This window comes from Osmerus mordax, chromosome 5 (genome assembly GCF_038355195.1).
Source record: "Osmerus mordax isolate fOsmMor3 chromosome 5, fOsmMor3.pri, whole genome shotgun sequence".
In the NCBI taxonomy this organism is placed as follows: domain Eukaryota; kingdom Metazoa; phylum Chordata; class Actinopteri; order Osmeriformes; family Osmeridae; genus Osmerus; species Osmerus mordax.
This window is the reverse complement of record NC_090054.1, coordinates 4,427,874-4,448,813: the sequence shown is the minus strand read 5'-3', so window position 1 is coordinate 4,448,813 and position 20,940 is coordinate 4,427,874. Positions and strand designations below refer to the sequence as shown.

Here is a 20,940-nt window from a genome sequence, read left to right as displayed (position 1 = left end):
CCACAGGAGGAGAGGCCGGCAGGGGAACGCCCATGATTTCGGCTGCCTTCGCGACGACAGACGGGAAGTCTGCCCTGCGAGACAGCGCAGAGGAGACGGGAGGGGCGGGAGCCGCCTCTTCGTCATCCTCTGAGGTCGAGGTCAACTCGCGCCCTTTTACCTCAGAGAAGTGCGAGGGGGTTGAACGTAACACGCTTGGGCAGAAAGCCTCCACAGGAGGGTCCCGCCCGGACGCGTGCACCTCAATAGCCGCCTCGAGGTGGTCCTCAATTTCTGAACTCTCCTCCTCGGAGAGCAGAGCAGAGACCACATCTTCGAGGGGCTCCTCCACCTGAAAGAAGTCGTGACGCAGCCGCCTCTCCGAAACGGAGAGGCCAGCGCACGACAAGCAGACAGGAGAGTTCACCAAACCGTCCCTGGCATGCCGAGGTCCCAAGCACACGAAACAGAATTCGTGGTGGTCTCCATCGGCCTCCAAGAAACGGCACCGGCATTGGGCTCTTAAAAGAGCCTTGCGCGGGAGCGGTGGAATGGAAACGCTCATTTCAGATATTCTTTAATCTTCAAGCCACTAAATTCGAGCAACCCGTGCTGAATTTTTTGGGAGGGTGAGTGACGGCTGTCACCCCCTTATATAGGGCACCTGTGTGAGTGACAGGTGTGTGTATATTTTGATCTTCAGTCATTAGCTGCACTAGGCAGCGGGTAAACCAATAGGAGCAGAGCTCCCCTATGGGGCGGAGCTCCACGAAATAGAACGTTTCCCTACCTGACATGCAGAATGACCAGTACAGGAAACCTTGTAGGTTTACTTAGCTGTTAAAGAAAGTATATTACATTACAGTACAATTCTTGAACTGTCATCACCAGCTGCATCACGGGCACGGCACTGTCTATAATTCCAGTTATTAATATTTGTGGCATCTTAATCACCGAGTAACTAGTAAATATAGCAACAGGAGCAATGTTCGTACGACTTTATAAAGGATGCATGTCTTAAAGTTATGTATTGTGCTTATTAAAGTTTTGTCTTATGAACTTAGAAGTGTGCTCAGGCTTAAACATTGTGTCTCACACAGGGTGTGGGAAGCAGGCTGCACTTTGTGTCTTAATCTCTCCATTTCAGAAGCAACCTTGAAACCGGGCTGAGACTGCACCCGAGCAGGTGGGATCGGCAAGAACAACTCCCTGATGCCCGAGAGAACAAGCTTAACCCCCTTTTCAATTTTAATTGCACTGTATAATATATTCTGGGGCAGGGACAAATAGCCGGTTGGACTTCGTGAACCAACCCAAACTTTGCTGCGGGTAGGGAAACGTAAACAACGTCAGAGCTCTGTACTTTTTGATTTCCAACTGCTGTATTAAAGCTGATATTATCAGACCTCTGCGACTCCAGACCACTCTTTCTAAAACACAGACTTGTGTCATTGAATACCATCATTACATATTGGAATACACAATTTCAGTCCTTCACTGTGGAACTTATAAAAGTGGTTCCAATGTGGCGATAGTAGTATTCTAGTATTTATTGTGGCTTTCATTGAACGAGTCCAATTTAACACTAGTGAAAAGTTTAAGACAATGCGCTTTTGAAGAGTGTAGTGGGTGGCTCTTAAAAGAGCCTTTGGGGAAAGTGAAACCAAGGTTTAGTCTTTACTTAGCCTTAACGGCCTTCTCGGTCTTCTTGGGGAGAAGGACTGCCTGGATGTTGGGCAGCACTCCACCCTGAGCGATCGTAACGCCACCGAGAAGTTTGTTGAGCTCCTCGTCGTTGCGGACGGCCAGCTGCAGGTGACGAGGGATGATACGAGTCTTCTTGTTGTCACGAGCCGCGTTGCCGGCCAACTCCAGGATCTCAGCGGTGAGATACTCGAGCACGGCTGCCAGGTAGACGGGTGCACCAGCTCCCACACGCTGCGCATAGTTGCCCTTGCGGAGAAGCCTGTGAACACGACCCACAGGGAACTGGAGCCCGGCGCGGGATGACCTGGTCTTGGCCTTAGCCCTGGCTTTGCCTCCGGTTTTGCCTCTTCCGCTCATCTTCGTGATATTGTTGTTCAAACGAGTAGTTAAAAGTGTCTGTCGGAGTACAGACTTTATAGGCTAGCTGATGGTAAACGGCTTACATTGGTCACAATTTCGGTTGGGTCTTGATCCAATCGTAGGTGGCGACAAACTCGGGGGTGGAGCCATTCTCTCTCCCGCAGAAGGCGCGTTTGGTCGCCTTGTCCCCCTCCTCACCTCTCTTTGTTCATCCAGTCGCTCCTCCTTTAAGGCGCCAATCACATACATTAATGTGGCATGGATGGATGAATGACTGCAAAGTCCACTATATAATCGTCAATCGTGTAGTGACAACAGTTTCATATATCCACATACCTATTTATCAGAGATATAGGCCTAGAATTATCCCGTTGATGATAGTGGTTTTAAATTGGATTTGCAGCCTTAATATTCCAAGCAACTATTTGCAGGTTGCTAATAGCAGAAGCACCATTTATATGCAGCTCTACAGTTCCACGAAGCCCTTTCACCAATTAAAGTCTCATGCAACGTTTATTTCTCAAATTAGCGAGCTGTATCATTAATCATCTTCATCTTTCATGGTTTTCTCGCTAGATTATCCCAAATGGGAAGTGCCATTGCAACTCGTCCATTTGCTTTTTTGTATCTTATTTATCATCGTTTTGTGGCGGACGCGTAACAAGTATCACTTCTACCTCTGGTACTGGCTGGCTACTGTGTTTTCATATTGGCCGACCCGGGGATTTAGCTCATGTCTGAGATCAAGGGAATTTAAGGCTCAACAGAAGTGGCCAGTCATAAAGTTCCAAAGACTCCAAGTTAACTGAGCGCGATGAAAGACCATCATGCATGTGAAAGTGTTTGGTAGCCTACAAGGGCAAACAACATGGACATGCACATTTCAGGACAGGTGGGTGGCTCTTAAAAGAGCCTTTTTTGTAATACGGACACAGACGCGGACTAAGGTTTACTTCTTCTTAGGCGCTGGTTTCTTTGCCTTGGCCACCTTGGGCTTGGCGGCTTTGGGCTTGGCTGCCTTAGCTGCCTTCTTGGGGCTCTTGGCCACTGTTTTCTTGGGTGTTGCGGGCTTCTTCACCTTCTTGGGGCTCTTGGTTGCCTTCTTGGCTGCCGCGGGCTTCTTAACCTTCTTGGGCGACTTCTTGGCAGCCGCGGGCTTCTTCACAGCGACCTTCTTGGGCTTCTTGGCAGCAACGGGTTTCTTGGCGACTGCCTTTTTTACTTTCGGAGCGGCGACCTTCTTAACGGGCTTCTTTGCCTTGGCCTCCGCCTCCTTGTTAATCTTAAAAGAGCCAGAAGCGCCCGTCCCTTTGGTCTGGACCAAAGTTCCTTTTGTGACGAGGCTCTTCACTGCGATCTTGACGCGGGAGTTGTTCTTCTCTACGTCGTAGCCGTCGGCCGCCAGGGCTTTCTTGACCGCTGCCAGGGACACGCCGCTTCTCTCCTTGGAAGCGGACACGGCCTTGACGATCAGCTCGCCGACGCTGGGTCCAGCTTTCTTGGGCTTGGCTGCCGCCTTCTTCTTGGGTGCCTTGGCCGGAGCGGGAGCTGGAGCGACTTCTGCCATGTCTAAACACTCGTGGGACTTGTGCGATTTGAATGTGCGAGGCTGCTGTGTAGCTCTGCGGCGATCCGAGCGCTGGGTTTAAATACAACATGAGAACTGTATAGACTCAACCCCCAACCCCGTTTCTCTCCGTTGCTGCTATCCGTTTGCACTTGTGTTTTCTCCCGGTGAACAACGGGCTAAAAAATCCCTGTTGGAATTGAGCTGCGGTCTGGAAGTAAATCGGGCAGCAAGCAGCCTTTTCAACGTTCAAAATAAAACGGTATGTGGACCGGAGGCACTCTATGTTTTGTTGTGGCCGGCTCAAATCATCGCCGTTGGCCTCGCGGAGGGAGCTCTGCGCACCGTGTTATCTGTGCCATTTGCCCCCAATAGTATTTAGAACGTCCGTCGTGAAAAACGAGAAACGTTTTTCCAGTGAGCCAAATAATCTGTCGAGAAACTTAACTGTTTTAGAATACGCAGCTGGGGTACCAGGGGCTTTAAACTGGTGTATTTTGGGGGATACAAAACACAGTGTGGGCCTGTGGACTGGGGATTGAAGTCTGGGTAATCTGGTCTCTTATTGCTCTCCCTCCCCTAGTTTTTCATCTCCAAGGACACAATCCTTACTGTAAATCTTTCAGTAGCCTACTGTAAGACTTGTTACTTGTTACTGTGAGACTTACTGTAGCCTAGAGCGTGACTGTATTCCGTGGATGGTGTGTGTGTGTCTGGTCTCTACATGCTCAGTATGAGCCGGACTCTTCAGATCCAGTACATGTTAATATCCATGCTGTTGGTGATAGGGAATGTATGAGTCATAAGGACTTTTCATTTATTTCATTAGGCTGGACAAGTGGTTGTATTTAGTTCCTAATAGCCTGTTTGTATGATAGGCTGTTTAGGAAATTATTCAGACTGTCCTCACACAGACACATACACGTTCACACACACATCCATACGACTGAAAACTCACATCCACATTATGTGAAATCCTCGCACACACTTTGAAACACATTCACATGTGAAATGTTACATTTACATTTATTCATTTAGCAGACACTTTTATCCAAAGCGACTTCCAAGAGAGAGCTTTACAAAGTGCATAGGTCACTGATCATAACAACAAGATAGCCACAAAACATTGCGAGTAGCCAAAACATGAAGCACACATTGTGACCAACCAAAATAAGTGCCAAAGGGAAGAACCATAAGAGCATGTAGTTAAACAAGTTACAATTAAACAACATGAACCGCTATAAGTGCAAGTGTACCTGTGGAAAAAGCAAGCAACAATAATAAAAACAATATATCACAGCGAGTACAAAAATTTAAGTCAGTTACCACTAACCACAAGAGCAACAAGTCTCTGAGCAAGAGTCATTGTGATCCTTGAAGAAACTAACATCGGGTCAAGCGAACCGTTCCTAAGTACCGTTGTACTCCCGGAACAAGTGCGTCTTGAGCCTTTTCTTGAAGGTGGAGAGACAGTCAGTGTCTCTGATGGAGGTGGGGAGTTGATTCCACCACTGGGGGGCCAGACAGGAGAAGAGCTTGTGTTGGGACCGGGCGGTCTTGAGCGGTGGGACCACCAGGCGGTTGTCTGAAGAAGACCGTAGGTGACGGGTGGGGGTGTAAGGCTGCAGGAGAGACTTGATGTAGACGGGTGCAGTCCCGTTCACTGCTCGGAAGGTCAATACCAGGGTCTTGAATCTGATACGGGCCATGATAGGTAGCCAGTGGAGAGAGATGAGGAGCGGGGTAACATGGGAGCGTCTGGGTAGATTGTAGACCAGGCGGGCCGCCGCGTTCTGAATCCTCTGAAGAGGGCGGGTTGCACATGCTGGGAGACCAGCGAGCAGCGAGTTGCTCGCTGATGAATGTTCACACACTCATTCATACTACTGAAAATGTACATACACACATATTAAATGCTTGCACAGACGCATGGGAAACACATTTACACACGCATATGAAATGCTCAAGTCTTATAAGGATGAATGAGAAGTTTAGAGAATGTAAGTGTGAGAACATTTTCAATATATCCGGAAGTCAGTTCAGTATATTCGGAAGTATTGCAATTTTACAGAAACATAAGCAAAATAGCTTTGAACTAGAACAAACCATTTTAAATACTTGGTGACCAAACACACAGATCTAGAAAAGTCAAGAAAACATTTTTGATTTTTTTGCTGTTGCTTTATTTTTTGGCAAGACATAATACCCTAAATACCCTGCCCTAAAATGCTCCCCCATGTAATTTCTGTTCTGTATATACCAGTATCAAATAATTCTTACTGAACATTGAGGGGATTAGTATGAGTATGAGAAAGCAGAGTAAGTTTCATGCATGTGGCACTATCCTAGTCAACAGAGATTGGAAGTACAAATACTTTCTTACTGTACTTAAATAGATTTTTCTAGTATCAGTACTGACACTCAAACACCAGAACTACACCTCAAATCTTCAAAACCATACGCACATTTTGGGCCTTTGACTCAGTTTTCAATTTCATAAAACACTTTTTTTGCAAAACACAACACACAATTCTCCACGTAACACACACAATTCTAACAGGAAGCATCTTGATTTCCTTTTTCAAACATAACCAATCAAAATGCCACACTATTTCATCAGTGCCTTAAACAGGCTCTGCTTAACTCCTCAAATGTGCAAACACATTGCTTTAATTCCCACCACATAAATAGCCTAATTTGAGTTGATTTACAGTGGTGGGTATGATTTGAACCTTTACTGTAGAAAATATAACAGGCATGTAACAATATACTGTAATATACACATGTTCTAATGTACACATAATAGCTGTTTCAGCACAACACACGGTATACTATATACACAAACATATATTTTAGCACCCATGCATCCATTCACTGCACTGCACTGCATGATTGGTCACAGTATGGTGGATTACTGTATCATACCATGCAACAGTACAGTGACTATAAGAAGACATTCTGACAATATTGTAGAAAATAGTATATATTACTGTATGCTTCAGTTCATGGCACGCAGACACACCATTCCGTAATCACCTATTTCAAAATTAGGTTTGGTTTCTGTCCTACTACAATCTTTCTTTTGTACTGTGTAATACTGTATTCACAACCACAAATGCTTATAGTAAAAAAAATACGTTTGGTTTCAATCTTATTTTCGTGTTTACCATGAATTTTCCATAATCTCTGCCAATTACTTTCAATCTTGTACAAAAATGTACAAAGGAACTCGTGAAAGAAGAGCTTCAGGTTTTGAATAACTTTGTATATGATATATCCAAAAATGTAATATAATCGCAAAGTGTTTGCAACATGAGACAAATGTGTGCTTTTGAGACGTGTTTGTGATATTTTGAATGCGGTACTTCATTTTGCAAGAGAAGCAGGCATTTTGCGTGTGCAGTTGTTGGATTTGTGTGTTAAGTTTTGAAAAAAATAGGACAAGTAAAAAAAAAAAAAAAAAGTTAGCATTTGAAAAAAGTACTTGATCAGAATAGGTTTTTATTGCCATGTAAGTTAACACAAACACAGAATTTACCATGGCAGGAAGGTGCATACAATTAACATATGCATCTTTTTTTTTATATATAAAAAAAAAAGAGTAGAAAAAGCATAATGTATAAATAACAATTTACAAGTCTAATACTAAAGAGCTAAACATGTCCTAAAGAGCTAAACAACGTGTATATAAAATAAATATAGAATAGAAAATGAGTCGCGTCTCTCCATTTGCGCCACAGGACGCTGAAGTCGCGCGCCCGATGACATTGCAGCCACGAGATTCTACACAGCTGCCGTCGGTATATGATTACTGATAAAAAATAAATTTTATGCACTTATTGAATATTTACATACGTTGAAAGAATGATCTATGATAAGCAAATGTATCGATCATTATGTGATTAACCTGGGCTACACAGGCATACTGATAATTGTTATTGAGGAATCGTGATGTTACTATTGCACTGTCCTGAAGTCATTGAAACACTGTACTGTATTTGTTTGCAGAATAACCTGTCCCTCTTGCGATGGACTTCCTCAATTGTAGAGACCAGTGGGTGGCTCTTAAAAGAGCCTTTGGGGTGAATTTGAAGGACAGACCGTTTACTTAGAGCTGGTGTACTTGGTCACGGCCTTGGTTCCCTCGGACACAGCGTGCTTGGCCAACTCACCGGGGAGTAGAAGGCGGACAGCGGTCTGGATCTCCCTGGAGGTGATGGTTGATCGCTTGTTGTAGTGAGCCAGGCGAGACGACTCTCCGGCGATACGCTCGAAAATATCGTTGACGAAGGAATTCATGATTCCCATGGCCTTGGAGGAGATGCCGGTGTCAGGGTGAACCTGCTTCAGTACCTTGTACACGTAGATGGCGTAGCTCTCCTTCCTGGACTTTCTGCGCTTCTTGCCGCCCTTTGCGGCAGTCTTGGAAACGGCTTTCTTGGAGCCCTTCTTGGGCGCGGACTTTGCTGGCTCAGGCATTGTATCGTTGCTTCTCAGAAACGGATGATTGGAACAGCGGCCGGTTACCCGGTATATGTAGCGGGAGACATGCAAATGTTTAGGCACGCCTCCTGCTAGTTGCTGCACTCAGCTGGGATGTGACTTTCCCGAGCTATAGTGAAATCTACTGCGCGTGCGTGGGATTTACCGACCCCCCCCCTTTCCCTTCAGTAATCATGACTCAAACTAGTTATGAAAACTGAAAGGACATATTCGAAGCCTTTTTACACTGAAAAATCCTCAGCCAATCAACTTCTTCAATCATTAATGTCACAGCGCAAATGTTTGCTGTATGCTTGGATGATATGGGCTTACTCAAAGCAAATAACTTATATTGTTCTTCTATACTCTTTGCTCAAAGCTAGGAAGTTGCGCCGAACTCCCTCAGCAGTTTACCGCGTAGTTTAACCAGAAACACGCGGTTAATGACGTCAGAAGCTTCGTTTGGTTGCAGTACAACGCGAGTCAATGGTACCTACAATAGTTTTAATAAAGTACTCATTGAGCAGATGCTAGAATCTCTGGATAAGAGCGTCTGCTAAATGACTAAATATCTAAGGTGATGCACAGTATAGGGTGATTTGAACCTGATACATCTCGGTCAAACGCACTCGCCCTATCAGGCTAATAGAACCCATTTATAGATTGCATAGCCAAAGCAGCCTATTAACAGTTGAAGTCTGAATAATGAACCGCTTTACAATACCATTGGCTCAAATGCGTTGGATACAGCGTGACCACCGAAACACTGCGGACGATATTATCATGTATTACTCTAAATGTACAAATCATTTCAGCCTGAAATCTCAATTTTTTAACACCCTACACCCGAAATATGGAAACAGTCTCTGATCGGTAACACGTGGGTGGCTCTTAAAAGAGCCTTTGTGTTGAACCTCGGTTAATGTACTTGTGGCTGTTTTAACCGCCGAAGCCGTACAGAGTACGTCCCTGGCGCTTCAGAGCATAGACCACGTCCATGGCGGTCACGGTCTTTCTTTTGGCGTGCTCGGTGTAGGTCACGGCATCACGGATGACGTTCTCCAGGAACACCTTCAACACACCGCGCGTCTCTTCGTAGATCAAACCTGAAATGCGTTTCACGCCGCCACGGCGAGCCAGGCGGCGAATAGCTGGCTTGGTAATGCCCTGGATGTTATCACGGAGAACCTTGCGATGACGCTTAGCGCCTCCTTTACCGAGTCCTTTGCCTCCTTTGCCTCTACCTGACATGATGATATCGCTACGTAGTGATGGGAATAATTTCGTTAATAGAGCGACGGGATATTTATTTTGCATAAGCGGACGTGAAGGAGGCCAGTTCTTTACTTGGAGGGCGTTGCAATGGGAGGGAACTTAAGTCAGAGAGGGAAAAGATTAGCCTGGCTCTGCCCTCCTACGTACTTCCGCTCAATTTTGATTTTGCTTCGTACTTGGTCTGGCCATGAGGTACGTAAGTCAAATCTCCGGTTGATTTTCTACCGGCGAATCAGCGAACAGAGGGAGTGGCTGAGAACGATGACGTTGATGACGTGTGCTAGTTTGTGTTGTAGTTCCGTAATGGCGGCGGAGAAAGATGCCAGCGAAGCCATTCGGTCCGTTGTGGCAACACTGCCGAATATCTATAAACTAAAGCCGGAGCAAGAACAAGTTTTGCTGAGTTTTGTTGGTGGCCATGATGTTGTGGCCACCAAGGAAGTCAACGCTTGTCAATGGAGCGAGGCCAGACTCTCTGTACAAATGAAATGTACGAGAGTCTGGTTAGGACCAGGCTAGGAAAAGATAGGCTATAGTCCACATTTATATTTTAAGTTGTATTCATTTAGCAGAGATATGTAGACGTCCTTGTACATATTATATATTATTTATTTGACATCTAGGTTAGAGACACTTCAGTCTAGGTAGCTAAGACAGGCTCATAATCGTCATTTGAACGATTTCTGGCATTTTCAGCCTTCTCTCTTCATCCACCCCTTCATCCTTGGACCCTGTTTGTCCACTTAAGGGGAGGTACTACAGGTGAATAGAAGAAAAAAAAATCCTGTTCTTCTATCAGAATGAACCTTTACCACATGAATATACCCAAAAATATAAGATATTTTCGTATTGTGACTTTTAGCCCCCCCCAATCAATTATGCAAATGCCGTGTTGTCTCATTAAACATGTGATAATTTGCATATACATGACAAGGCAACTTCGTCATAGATGAAGTCAGAAAAATGACAGACCGCCATGGTCTTGGAACTCACACTGACCGTTTATTTTGTGCATGCTCTCAACAGCATCTTAGTGCACGCAGGCACACACGTTCTAATATGACGTCACTGCAGAGACTATTTAACATGGCTTTGCTACTCATATTATATGCTTAACTCTCCCACTCAAAGACTCTGCATAGTGGTAAACAAAAAACAAAAATACATAACTCCAAAAGAAAACATCTGGCATACTGGCAGTGTTCTAAAAACTTACATTTAACAGACACTCTTTTCCAGAGCGACTTACAGTAAGTACAGGGACATTCTCCCAGAGGCAAGTAGGGTGAAGTGCCTAGCCCAAAGACACAACGTCATTTAGCACGGCCGGGAATCGAACCAACAACCTTCTGATTAATAGCCTGCTCCCTAACCGCTCAGCCATCTAACCCCCCAACTTCAAAAACATTTACATTTGCCATTGTACATTACTCTCCAAACAAATACTCCATGAACAGTGACAAACTTAGCCTTTGTCACTGGCTTGGTAAGGACATCAGCTACTATGTTTGCAGTAAGGCAGTACTCTATAGATATGTTCCCTTCTGCATGTGCAGACCGTACGATGTGATACTTTATATCTTAGATAAAGCTATCACCCCCTGGTTGTTCTCATATATCCTGACTGGTACATGCTGGTTACTATATATTCCTTTATGTTGTTGTACAAGGTACATACTCTCTTGAGTCGTGGCTGCTAGTGCCATATACTTCACAGATGGATAGTGCCACTGTTGGCTGTTTCCTATCCACAATATAACTGGACTCAGTTAAGCTGAAACAGTATCCAATTGTGCTCCTCCTATCATTTGTATCCGCTGCCCAATCAGCATCATATCCCTCAAGCTGTAGGCTTCCCTCACATTTCTGGTAGTGTAGTTCTTGATCTATAGTAGTGGCGATTTTAGACCCTTTTTAGGGGTGCTCAAGCACCCCTAAATTTAATCTCAGCACCCCTAAAAATAATAATAATTAAAACAATAAATATATATATATTATTGGGTGTGCTCAAGCCTTCGGCGAGAGCACAACCTTTGTTCTCTCACATATATATTTATTTATTGTGAGAATGCTGTTAAGCATTTTCACTATTGTTTTCCTGTTTCTCTTTATTGTGAGAATGCTGTTAAGCATTCTCACTATTGTTTTCCTGTTTCTCTTTATTATTATTATTGTGAGAATGCTGTTAAGCATTCTCACTATTGTTTTCCTGTTTCTCTTTATTATTATTATTATTATATCAACTTCTTGGTTCTTCCGCCGTTTTTTGGCCTTTAACTAGTTCTGCATACTTTCACCGATTCCTACAATTCTTGTATCAAAACGTTCAGCTCCTTCAGGAGATGTTGGCTATGACTTTTGGTATTTCTCACTTTTATACTTTTTAAGACATTAAGGTTTTTGTGCAAATTATTCTCCCATTAAAAGTAATGGTAAATCCTTTCAAATCTTTAAAAAGCTTCCTCCTCTTTCAAACGTAACTACTTCAGCATACTTTCAGCTAGAGACACCATTCAACCTTTAAAATGTTCACAAGACATTCAGCTATTCCCGAATGATTCAGCTTTTTCAAATATTCAGCCAATTTTGAATTATGACAGTTTGAAATACATTAAAATGTTTGCTCCTTCTTGATTTTTATGAATGAGAAGCAAGCAGAGTGGCACACTGCTGGCTGCTCTTTTTCTGATATTCAACTAAATTGTCAAACAAATTCCTCTAACGTTCATATAGTTTAACTTACAGAAACAAGTTATACCTTAAAATGTAGGAAAAATTGTCCTCTTTCAGCCAATGTAACTACTAAAGAGCTCACATTGACAGATTTTCAGCTATGAGCCTTGAAGCGAGAGCAGCCTTTTAAATTCTCTCACTAACTTCAATCGTTTTTCTCTCTGCCTAGCTCGTTAGCTATCACAGCTGCGCCATCACCGTGGCAACCAAACAGACACGCACCATGAAAGCAGAATTGGGTACACGTTTTCGAAACTGCCAAGAGTTGTATTTCTGACCGCACAGACATATAAAGGATATCTCTGGTTTCGGCAGTCTTGGGTCACGGAAAATATCATTATTTTTTGTATTGGACGTACAGTTTTGCGTCTAGGTTAACTTGTTTGAGGTATGGATTGTAGCTACATTTCTGTTATTCTCTCTTATAATCAAGCTAGCGCGATGGCTCTCCATAACTAAAAACGGGTCGATTTTTTTCCACAATCGACCAAATTGGCCAAACAAGGTATGTAGCTACATTGAGCTTAAAGTGTACATAATCTAGCCTCCATTCTAGTGACGCTACGACTGTCATCATATGGCGAAACCAGGTCACATAGCTAGCTACGTTTTTCCAGACATAATATTCGTTACCTAGCTACAAACAAATGCTTCGTAACTGAACAGTATTTACTTTGTATTGGCGATATTGACAACAGAGGTTAAGGAACTTGTCTTTAATTAAAAGATGGTCTCCGTTTTCAATTTGAAGCAGTAGATGTAGCTTATGTAGGAAATGTTCCATTGCATCCTCTCTCTAGTTTAGCTTCGGCTACAGATGGACGACAATCACGATGCATGCATTATTCACGCCTACGGTGTTAATACAGTCTGTAAAAATACCACTTTGACACACTTGCAAGATGATCCGCTGGTTAGATGTAGCATGATCTTATTTACTACCCAAAATAGTTCAACTTTTTTTGCTGCAGCATTTTAATCAGTTAGCTCCAGGTCATCTCTAAAATACATTTCAGACCTTTTGAAACCTGAGCAAATGACTTTCTACTAAATTTTCAAATTCTTCTGAATTATTTCTCTTTTTGCATTATTCTTCTCTTTTCTGTAGTTTTATGCCTTCGTCCAGCTCCTGCCCCTTTCAAAAATACCTTTCGGGCGCTTTGAAGCTTCAGCTTATAACTTTCTACAAAATTTTCACTATTTTCAGCTTTTTTAGCATGGTCAGCTATCCCCATTCAGGTTTTCAGCATTCTCACTGCTGTTTCGCAGGAACAGCCTTTTCTAGTTATTATTATTGTGAGAATGCTGTTAAGCATTCTCACTATTATTTTCCTGTTTCTCTTTATTATTATTATATCAACTTCTTAGTTCTTCCGCCGTTTTTTGGCCTTTAACTAGTTCTGCATACTTTCACCGATTCCTGCAATTCTTGTATCAAAACGTTCAGCTCCTTCAGGAGATGTTGGCTATGACTTTTGGTATTTCTCACTTTTATACTTTTTAAGACATTAAGGTTTTTGTGCAAATTATTCTCCCATTAAAAGTAATGGTAAATACTTTCAAATCTTTAAAAAGCTTCCTCCTCTTTCAAACGTAACTACTTCAGCATACTTTCAGCTAGAGACACCATTCAACCTTTAAAATGTTCACTAGACATTCAGCTATTCCCAAATGATTCAGCTTTTTCAAATATTCAGCCAATTTTGAATTATAACAGTTTGAAATACATTAAAATGTTTGCTCCTTCTTGATTTTTATGAATGAGCAGCAAGCAGAGTGGCACACTGCTGGCTGCTCTTTTTCTGATATTCAACTAATTTGTCAAACAAATTCCTCTAACGTTCATATAGTTTAACTTACAGAAACAAGTTATACCTTAAAATGTAGGAAAAATTGTCCTCTTTCAGCCAATGTAACTACTAAAGAGCTCACATTTACAGATTTTCAGCTATGAGCCTTGAAGCGAGAGCAGCCTTTTAAATTCTCTCACTAACTTCAATCGTTTTTCTCTCTGCCTAGCTCGTTAGCTATCACAGCTGCGCCATCACCGTGGCAACCAAACAGACACGCACCATGAAAGCAGAATTGGGTACACGTTTTCGAAACTGCCAAGAGTTGTATTTCTGACCGCACAGACATATAAAGGATATCTCTGGTTTCGGCAGTCTTGGGTCACGGAAAATATCATTATTTTTTGTATTGGACGTACAGTTTTGCGTCTAGGTTAACTTGTTTGAGGTATGGATTGTAGCTACATTTCTGTTATTCTCTCTTATAATCAAGCTAGCGCGATGGCTCTCCATAACTAAAAACGGGTCGATTTTTTTCCACAATCGACCAAATTGGCCAAACAAGGTATGTAGCTACATTGAGCTTAAAGTGTACATAATCTAGCCTCCATTCTAGTGACGCTACGACTGTCATCATATGGCGAAACCAGGTCACATAGCTAGCTACGTTTTTCCAGACATAATATTCGTTACCTAGCTACAAACAAATGCTTCGTAACTGAACAGTATTTACTTTGTATTGGCGATATTGACAACAGAGGTTAAGGAACTTGTCTTTAATTAAAAGATGGTCTCCGTTTTCAATTTGAAGCAGTAGATGTAGCTTATGTAGGAAATGTTCCATTGCATCCTCTCTCTAGTTTAGCTTCGGCTACAGATGGACGACAATCACGATGCATGCATTATTCACGCCTACGGTGTTAATACAGTCTGTAAAAATACCACTTTGACACACTTGCAAGATGATCCGCTGGTTAGATGTAGCATGATCTTATTTACTACCCAAAATAGTTCAACTTTTTTTGCTGCAGCATTTTAATCAGTTAGCTCCAGGTCATCTCTAAAATACATTTCAGACCTTTTGAAACCTGAGCAAATGACTTTCTACTAAATTTTCAAATTCTTCTGAATTATTTCTCTTTTTGCATTATTCTTCTCTTTTCTGTAGTTTTATGCCTTCGTCCAGCTCCTGCCCCTTTCAAAAATACCTTTCGGGCGCTTTGAAGCTTCAGCTTATAACTTTCTACAAAATTTTCACTATTTTCAGCTTTTTTAGCATGGTCAGCTATCCCCATTCAGGTTTTCAGCATTCTCACTGCTGTTTCGCAGGAACAGCCTTTTCTAGTTATTATTATTGTGAGAATGCTGTTAAGCATTCTCACTATTATTTTCCTGTTTCTCTTTATTATTATTATATCAACTTCTTAGTTCTTCCGCCGTTTTTTGGCCTTTAACTAGTTCTGCATACTTTCACCGATTCCTGCAATTCTTGTATCAAAACGTTCAGCTCCTTCAGGAGATGTTGGCTATGACTTTTGGTATTTCTCACTTTTATACTTTTTAAGACATTAAGGTTTTTGTGCAAATTATTCTCCCATTAAAAGTAATGGTAAATACTTTCAAATCATTAAAAAGCTTCCTCCTCTTTCAAACGTAACTACTTCAGCATACTTTCAGCTACATTTACATTTACATTTAGTCATTTAGCAGACGCTCTTATCCAGAGCGACTTACAGTAAGTACAGGGACATTCCCCCGAGGCAAGTAGGGTGAAGTGCCTTGCCCAAGGACACAACGTCAGTTGGCGTGACCGGGAATCGAACTGGCAACCTTTGGATTACTAGCCCGACTCCCTCACCGCTCAGCCAACTGACTCCCTAGAGACACCATTCAACCTTTAAAATGTTCACTAGACATTCAGCTATTCCCAAATGATTCAGCTTTTTCAAATATTCAGCCAATTTTGAATTATAACAGTTTGAAATACATTAAAATGTTTGCTCCTTCTTGATTTTTATGAATGAGCAGCAAGCAGAGTGGCACACTGCTGGCTGCTCTTTTTCTGATATTCAACTAATTTGTCAAACAAATTCCTCTAACGTTCATATAGTTTAACTTACAGAAACAAGTTATACCTTAAAATGTAGGAAGAATTGTCCTCTTTCAGCCAATGTAACTACTAAAGAGCTCACATTTACAGATTTTCAGCTATGAGCATTGAAGCGAGAGCAGCCTTTCAAATTCTCTCACTAACTTCAATGGAGAGGTGGGTAAAATCAGTCAGAGAAAGCAAGAAGGAACAAGATTTTGAAACTGCCGATAGAGTCGTATTTCTGACCGCACAGACATATAAAGGACATCTCTGGTTTCGGCAGAGTCTTGGGTCTCGTAAAATATCCTTATATTTTGGATTGGACGTATAGTTTTGCGTCTAGGTCAACTTGTTTGAGGTGTGGATGCTAGGTAAATGTTCGTTTTTCTCTCTGCCTAGCTCGTTAGCTATCACAGCTGCTCCATCGCCGTGGCAACCAAACAAACACGCACCAGGAAAGCAAAAGGAACACGTTTTTCACAGCTGCTCCATCGCCGTGGCAACCAAACAAACACGCACCAGGAAAGCAAAAGGAACACGTTTTTGAAACTGCAGGTAGAGTCGTATTTCTGACTGCACAGACATAAAGAATATCTCTGGCTTCGGCAGAGTCTTGGGTCTCAGAAAATATCCTTATATTTTGGATAGGACGTACAGTTTTGCGTCTATGTTATCTTGTTTGAGGTGTGGATTCTAGCTACATTTCTCTTATTCTCTGCCCTCAGAACGTTAGCAATCATAGCTGCACCATCACCGTAACGACAGACACGCACCATTCAGTCTCTCACACAGGTGATTGGTAAGTTTACTTGACCATGAGAAACCCGATTACTAGCAATTGTCGGTTTATACCAATAATACGATTACTCCGTTTACATGTGTAATTAGTTATGCGATTACTCAATTAACGCGTCTACATGATTCTTTTTTATTAATCGTTGTATGCTCCACGGCCAAAACTTGCACCATCATCCTTCTGCAACAAAGTGTCGCCGTGTCTTCCTGTATCGGCTCTACTGCTGTATGTTTCATTCCATCAACACATTGAATCCTACTAAGAAAGCAGAGTAAACACACTCAATGGTAGGCTACATCTGCTACTGCTATTACTATCCTAACTATAATTTCAGCTGTTAAAACTATAATATTCTTGTTAGGACTAGCTAGCCTACTTCTTCTGTTTAACAGTTCAGCTTTCAGCTTCTCCCGCATTGTAGGCTATTTTAGCTGTTAGCATTGTTAGATGATGCAGTTCAGATTCCACACTGCCTCTTTTGTGTGACTCACACATTTTTGAAATTAATTTCAGCTTGTGGGTATTTTCTCATTTCTCACTTTTATACTTTGTAAAATATTAAGGTTTTCGTGCAAATCATTCTCCCTTTAAAAGTAATGGTAAATCCTTTCAAATCATTGTTGGAATGCTGCTCCAGCCCCTTTCAAAAATACCTTTCGGTTACTTTGAAGCTTCAGCTTATAACTTTCTACTAAATTTTCACTATTTTCAGCTTTTTTAGCATGGTCAGCTATCCCCATTCAGGTTTTCAGCATTCTCACTGCTGTTTCACAGGAACAGCCTTTTCTAGTTATTGTGAGAATGCTGTTAACCCTTTGAGGAGTACGATCACACCTGTGTGATTTCTTCTGGGTGGGCCCTGGGGAGTACGATCACACAGGTGTGATTTCGAACGCGTCCTTAGAATGTCCAGTTTGGCTTATTACGTCACAATAGAGCCTTCAGCAGTAGCCTACGTGTATATTACAAACATAAGTCTCAATGTACTGTATATTCTGCAAAAGTATACCTTTATTATCCATATGTAAACGTTCAGACAATTTAGTTAGCTAATGTTAGCTAACAGCTAACCAAAAATAACTCACGCTTTACTCACGTCACCTAGTAAACCATAATATTATACGTTTTCCTTGACTTGGCTATCACTTTCAACACATTTTACCTATTGTATAACCAACCAGAGATCGAAATAATAGATATACATTCACAAATATGCATCTAAAACATCTGACATTCATCTGTCTTTCGTCTCGTATTTACTTGCGGCCATCTTAGATTCTTTTGTGTTCCGGCAACAAAGATGAACTTCGATGATGTACCACTTTACCCTGTACACCTCATTATTTTCTCGTGAGAAGAGTAGGTTATCTCGTTGACCCTTTGACACCCACAATGCATTGAGTACTGATCAAAACAAAAAACATGGCAGCCTATATTATCGGTAATAGCCAAGTTAGCTTGTCGACAGCTACAAACGATCCTATACCATATCCGATCACTGTGGATTCACTTATATGAATATTTCAAATTCGGAACAGTAATGACAGTAAAGTTATACCCCTAATTCGCAACAACCTATAAAAAACCCACACAAACACGTTTCTTAATTTTTACCACAGCATCCTTGAATTCGTTTCAGGTACATGTCCAGGAAAGGGTACAATCACGTCACTCACGTTACATATCAATGAATATCATTAGCACAAACATTGAGCCATAAAACATATCACAACTCAAGCATGTTTGAGTTGTGTGATTTACTGGCTATATTTAGGACCTTTACACAGGATCCACTATGGACATCCAGGATCATGATGGGCTTGGCATATCTGGGTCTGTTGTCTTGACATGTCAACTGGCATTTATTCATACACTTACATTACACAATGAAACAAAACAACATTCTTCCAGGACATTGACATAACCTAAACAACTACAACAACTAAGTAGAATTAGATAAATAAAATTGGTCCAACAAGACAAGATTAAATTTGTGACAAATTCCCCAAGACACAAAGAGGATGGGATACTTCAAGTTCAAGTGTTTTATTGTCAGGTGCACAGAACATCACAAGGTCAGACTGGGCACTGAAATTGGGCACTGAAGACAAGACAACGCAAGACAACCTGGCATAACATATAAGTACACAGAACATAGATTACATCTATGATAAGCTAAAATATAGGGAACCTCCTAAATATACAGATAATATACAATATGTGAATGTAAACATAATATACTAATACCATATGTGAACATTAGTTATTGAGGTAGCATCCATATGCAAAAATATTGATGATGTACAGGTGCGTGTGGGGTGCATGGGTTTGTCCACAATGCGTGTGGCTTTGCGGATGCACCGTTAGGTATGTTTGTGAGGGAGGGAAGAGAGACCCCGACTATCTTCTCGGCTGTCCTCACTATCCTCTGCAGAGTTGCGGTTCAAAGTGGTGCAGTTCCCAAACCAGGCCGTGATGCAGCTCCTCGGGATGCTCTCTATAGTCCCTCTATGCAATGTGGTGAAGATGTGGGATGGGAGATGGGCTTTTAGCCACTGCTGGTACACCAAGGAATTAGGTGCTCAACGGTTTAGTTGATGTTCAGCAGGGATGGGTTGCTTTTTGCCTTGTACCTTACTTGTTCTGCACACCTGAGAGATGGCAATGTAGTACTATACATGGACAATTTGTACAGCAGTGCAACCCTCTTTCAACATTTTCTGTCTCTTGGAACGGGGCCTGTGTGGGCCAACATTCACATTCACCTGTAAAATTAGAAAGGGAGATGTTCAATATATAGAAAACGGTCAACAGCAGGCAGTCAAGTGGTATGACAAGAGGTGTGTTCATAACCCTATGAAACATTACAGTCATACATTACTGTCTTGTCATTTCAATAAGTTGTTATTTTGAATAAGCATAAAGTCTGGTTTATTCTATGTCTTCCATCAAGTAGCTCTAGCCTAGATTTTCCAAACAAATTACACTTGCCTCATTTTTGCAATACTTGAACTGTGGCCTGACAATAAATGAGGAATAATAAATGTTCCAACAACACGGAAATGAATGGCAGTAGATGGTAGCAATAGATCACAAAACCTAGCCATCAATTTAGAATGGATGTCTGCATTATTGTGTTTGCTCTAATTAGACTAAACATAGCAAGTTACGAGCTAGCTAGCAAAAACATCAGATCGTGGAAAACAACAAGTCATGCTTTCATCTCAATATCATGCCACAGGTATGTGTATGTAATTTGTGGCTATAAATAATCTACTCACCAGAAAGGTTTTCCCAGAAAAGTAGAAGCCAACCAAAAAGGTTTGAAGGTATCCAAGCTGCATGAGCTTGCTTGATCGCCTTTCGTCAAGGGGTCTGGGAGTCATTCTCCAGTCTCGCCTATGGCTCACATGGTTGACAATCAGCAGTTGTTGCTAATTTACTAGGCTATGTTACGTTGTTTGTGTGGTCGGATTATAATGAGTACAAAATAATGCAGGTGCATCCAGTCAAACTAATGTGCTATGATTGTAATGCATCTTTAATTTTTGTTTTGCTGGTTTCCAGTAACTTATTTTGAGAACACGGTCTGGTTGCCAACTCCGTAGGTTTACGAGATGGAAGAGAGAACACAACGATGTATAGCAATCAAGTTAGACTGACTGGGTGTATCTGAATTATGTTGTATTCGTTATAATCCGACCACACAAACAACGTAACATAGCCTAGGAAATTAGCAACAGCTAACTTGTTGATTGACACTTTACTACACTACGAGCTAGCTAGTTTGGCAAACACATCACCTTGTGAAATACAACAGTTGCTTTCATCTCAGTATCGTGCAAAATATATGGGTGGTATAATTAGAATTATACAAGTACTTCTGGCATCAGAATCATAGCCAAAACTTTGAAGGTCTCGCCAATCCCCTGAAGCGGAAGAAATACGTCACGAGAAGGTCGGATAAACAAAATAACCAATGTAGTCGTCACTAATACGGGGTGCAAACTAGGTCACTTTCAAATGCGAATCGAGAAATGGTGAAATTGTATAGAAATTCGATTTTAATGCGTCATAATCAATTTCTGGAACGTTGAGACTCACGCGCAAAAAGAACTCACTCTGGGGGGACAGTCGAGAAATTTAGAACGTACTCCTG

The 20,940-nt window shown here is 41.8% G+C and overlaps 4 protein-coding genes and 1 long non-coding RNA gene across 5 annotated transcripts; all 5 read right to left on the bottom strand.

Moving 5' to 3' along the window:
- Positions 1-1,604: 1,604 nt before the first annotated feature.
- LOC136942988 (histone H2A) lies at positions 1,605-2,043 on the bottom strand. The gene has a single exon (XM_067236087.1). It carries the CDS (start codon positions 2,041-2,043, stop codon positions 1,657-1,659), a length of 387 nt encoding a protein of 128 aa, XP_067092188.1. The 3' UTR covers positions 1,605-1,656.
- A 952-nt stretch (positions 2,044-2,995) lies between these two features.
- Positions 2,996-3,613, bottom strand: LOC136942891 (histone H1-like). The gene has a single exon (XM_067235919.1). The coding sequence runs from the start codon at positions 3,611-3,613 to the stop codon at positions 2,996-2,998; it is 618 nt and encodes a 205-aa protein (XP_067092020.1).
- Positions 3,614-7,354: 3,741 nt separating this feature from the next.
- On the bottom strand, positions 7,355-8,631 carry LOC136943043 (histone H2B). Its single transcript, XM_067236185.1, has one exon. It carries the CDS (start codon positions 8,090-8,092, stop codon positions 7,718-7,720), a length of 375 nt encoding a protein of 124 aa, XP_067092286.1. The 5' UTR covers positions 8,093-8,631; the 3' UTR covers positions 7,355-7,717.
- A 284-nt stretch (positions 8,632-8,915) lies between these two features.
- LOC136943485 (histone H4) lies at positions 8,916-9,353 on the bottom strand. The gene has a single exon (XM_067236827.1). The coding sequence runs from the start codon at positions 9,344-9,346 to the stop codon at positions 9,035-9,037; it is 312 nt and encodes a 103-aa protein (XP_067092928.1). The 5' UTR covers positions 9,347-9,353; the 3' UTR covers positions 8,916-9,034.
- Positions 9,354-18,862: 9,509 nt separating this feature from the next.
- Positions 18,863-20,687, bottom strand: LOC136943524 (uncharacterized). The gene is made up of 3 exons (XR_010876687.1): positions 20,585-20,687; positions 20,063-20,180; positions 18,863-19,546 (listed from the first exon to the last, which is right to left on the bottom strand). It is a non-coding gene; the product is annotated as an uncharacterized lncRNA (long non-coding RNA).
- Positions 20,688-20,940: the final 253 nt, after the last annotated feature.

Bases quoted from the DNA above. Each gene is read 5' to 3' on its own strand.
- LOC136943043 (XM_067236185.1), bottom strand. From the start codon at position 8,092: ATGCCTGAGCCAGCAAAGTCCGCGCCCAAGAAGGGCTCCAAGAAAGCC.
- LOC136942988 (XM_067236087.1), bottom strand. From the start codon at position 2,043: ATGAGCGGAAGAGGCAAAACCGGAGGCAAAGCCAGGGCTAAGGCCAAG.
- LOC136942891 (XM_067235919.1), bottom strand. From the start codon at position 3,613: ATGGCAGAAGTCGCTCCAGCTCCCGCTCCGGCCAAGGCACCCAAGAAG.
- LOC136943485 (XM_067236827.1), bottom strand. From the start codon at position 9,346: ATGTCAGGTAGAGGCAAAGGAGGCAAAGGACTCGGTAAAGGAGGCGCT.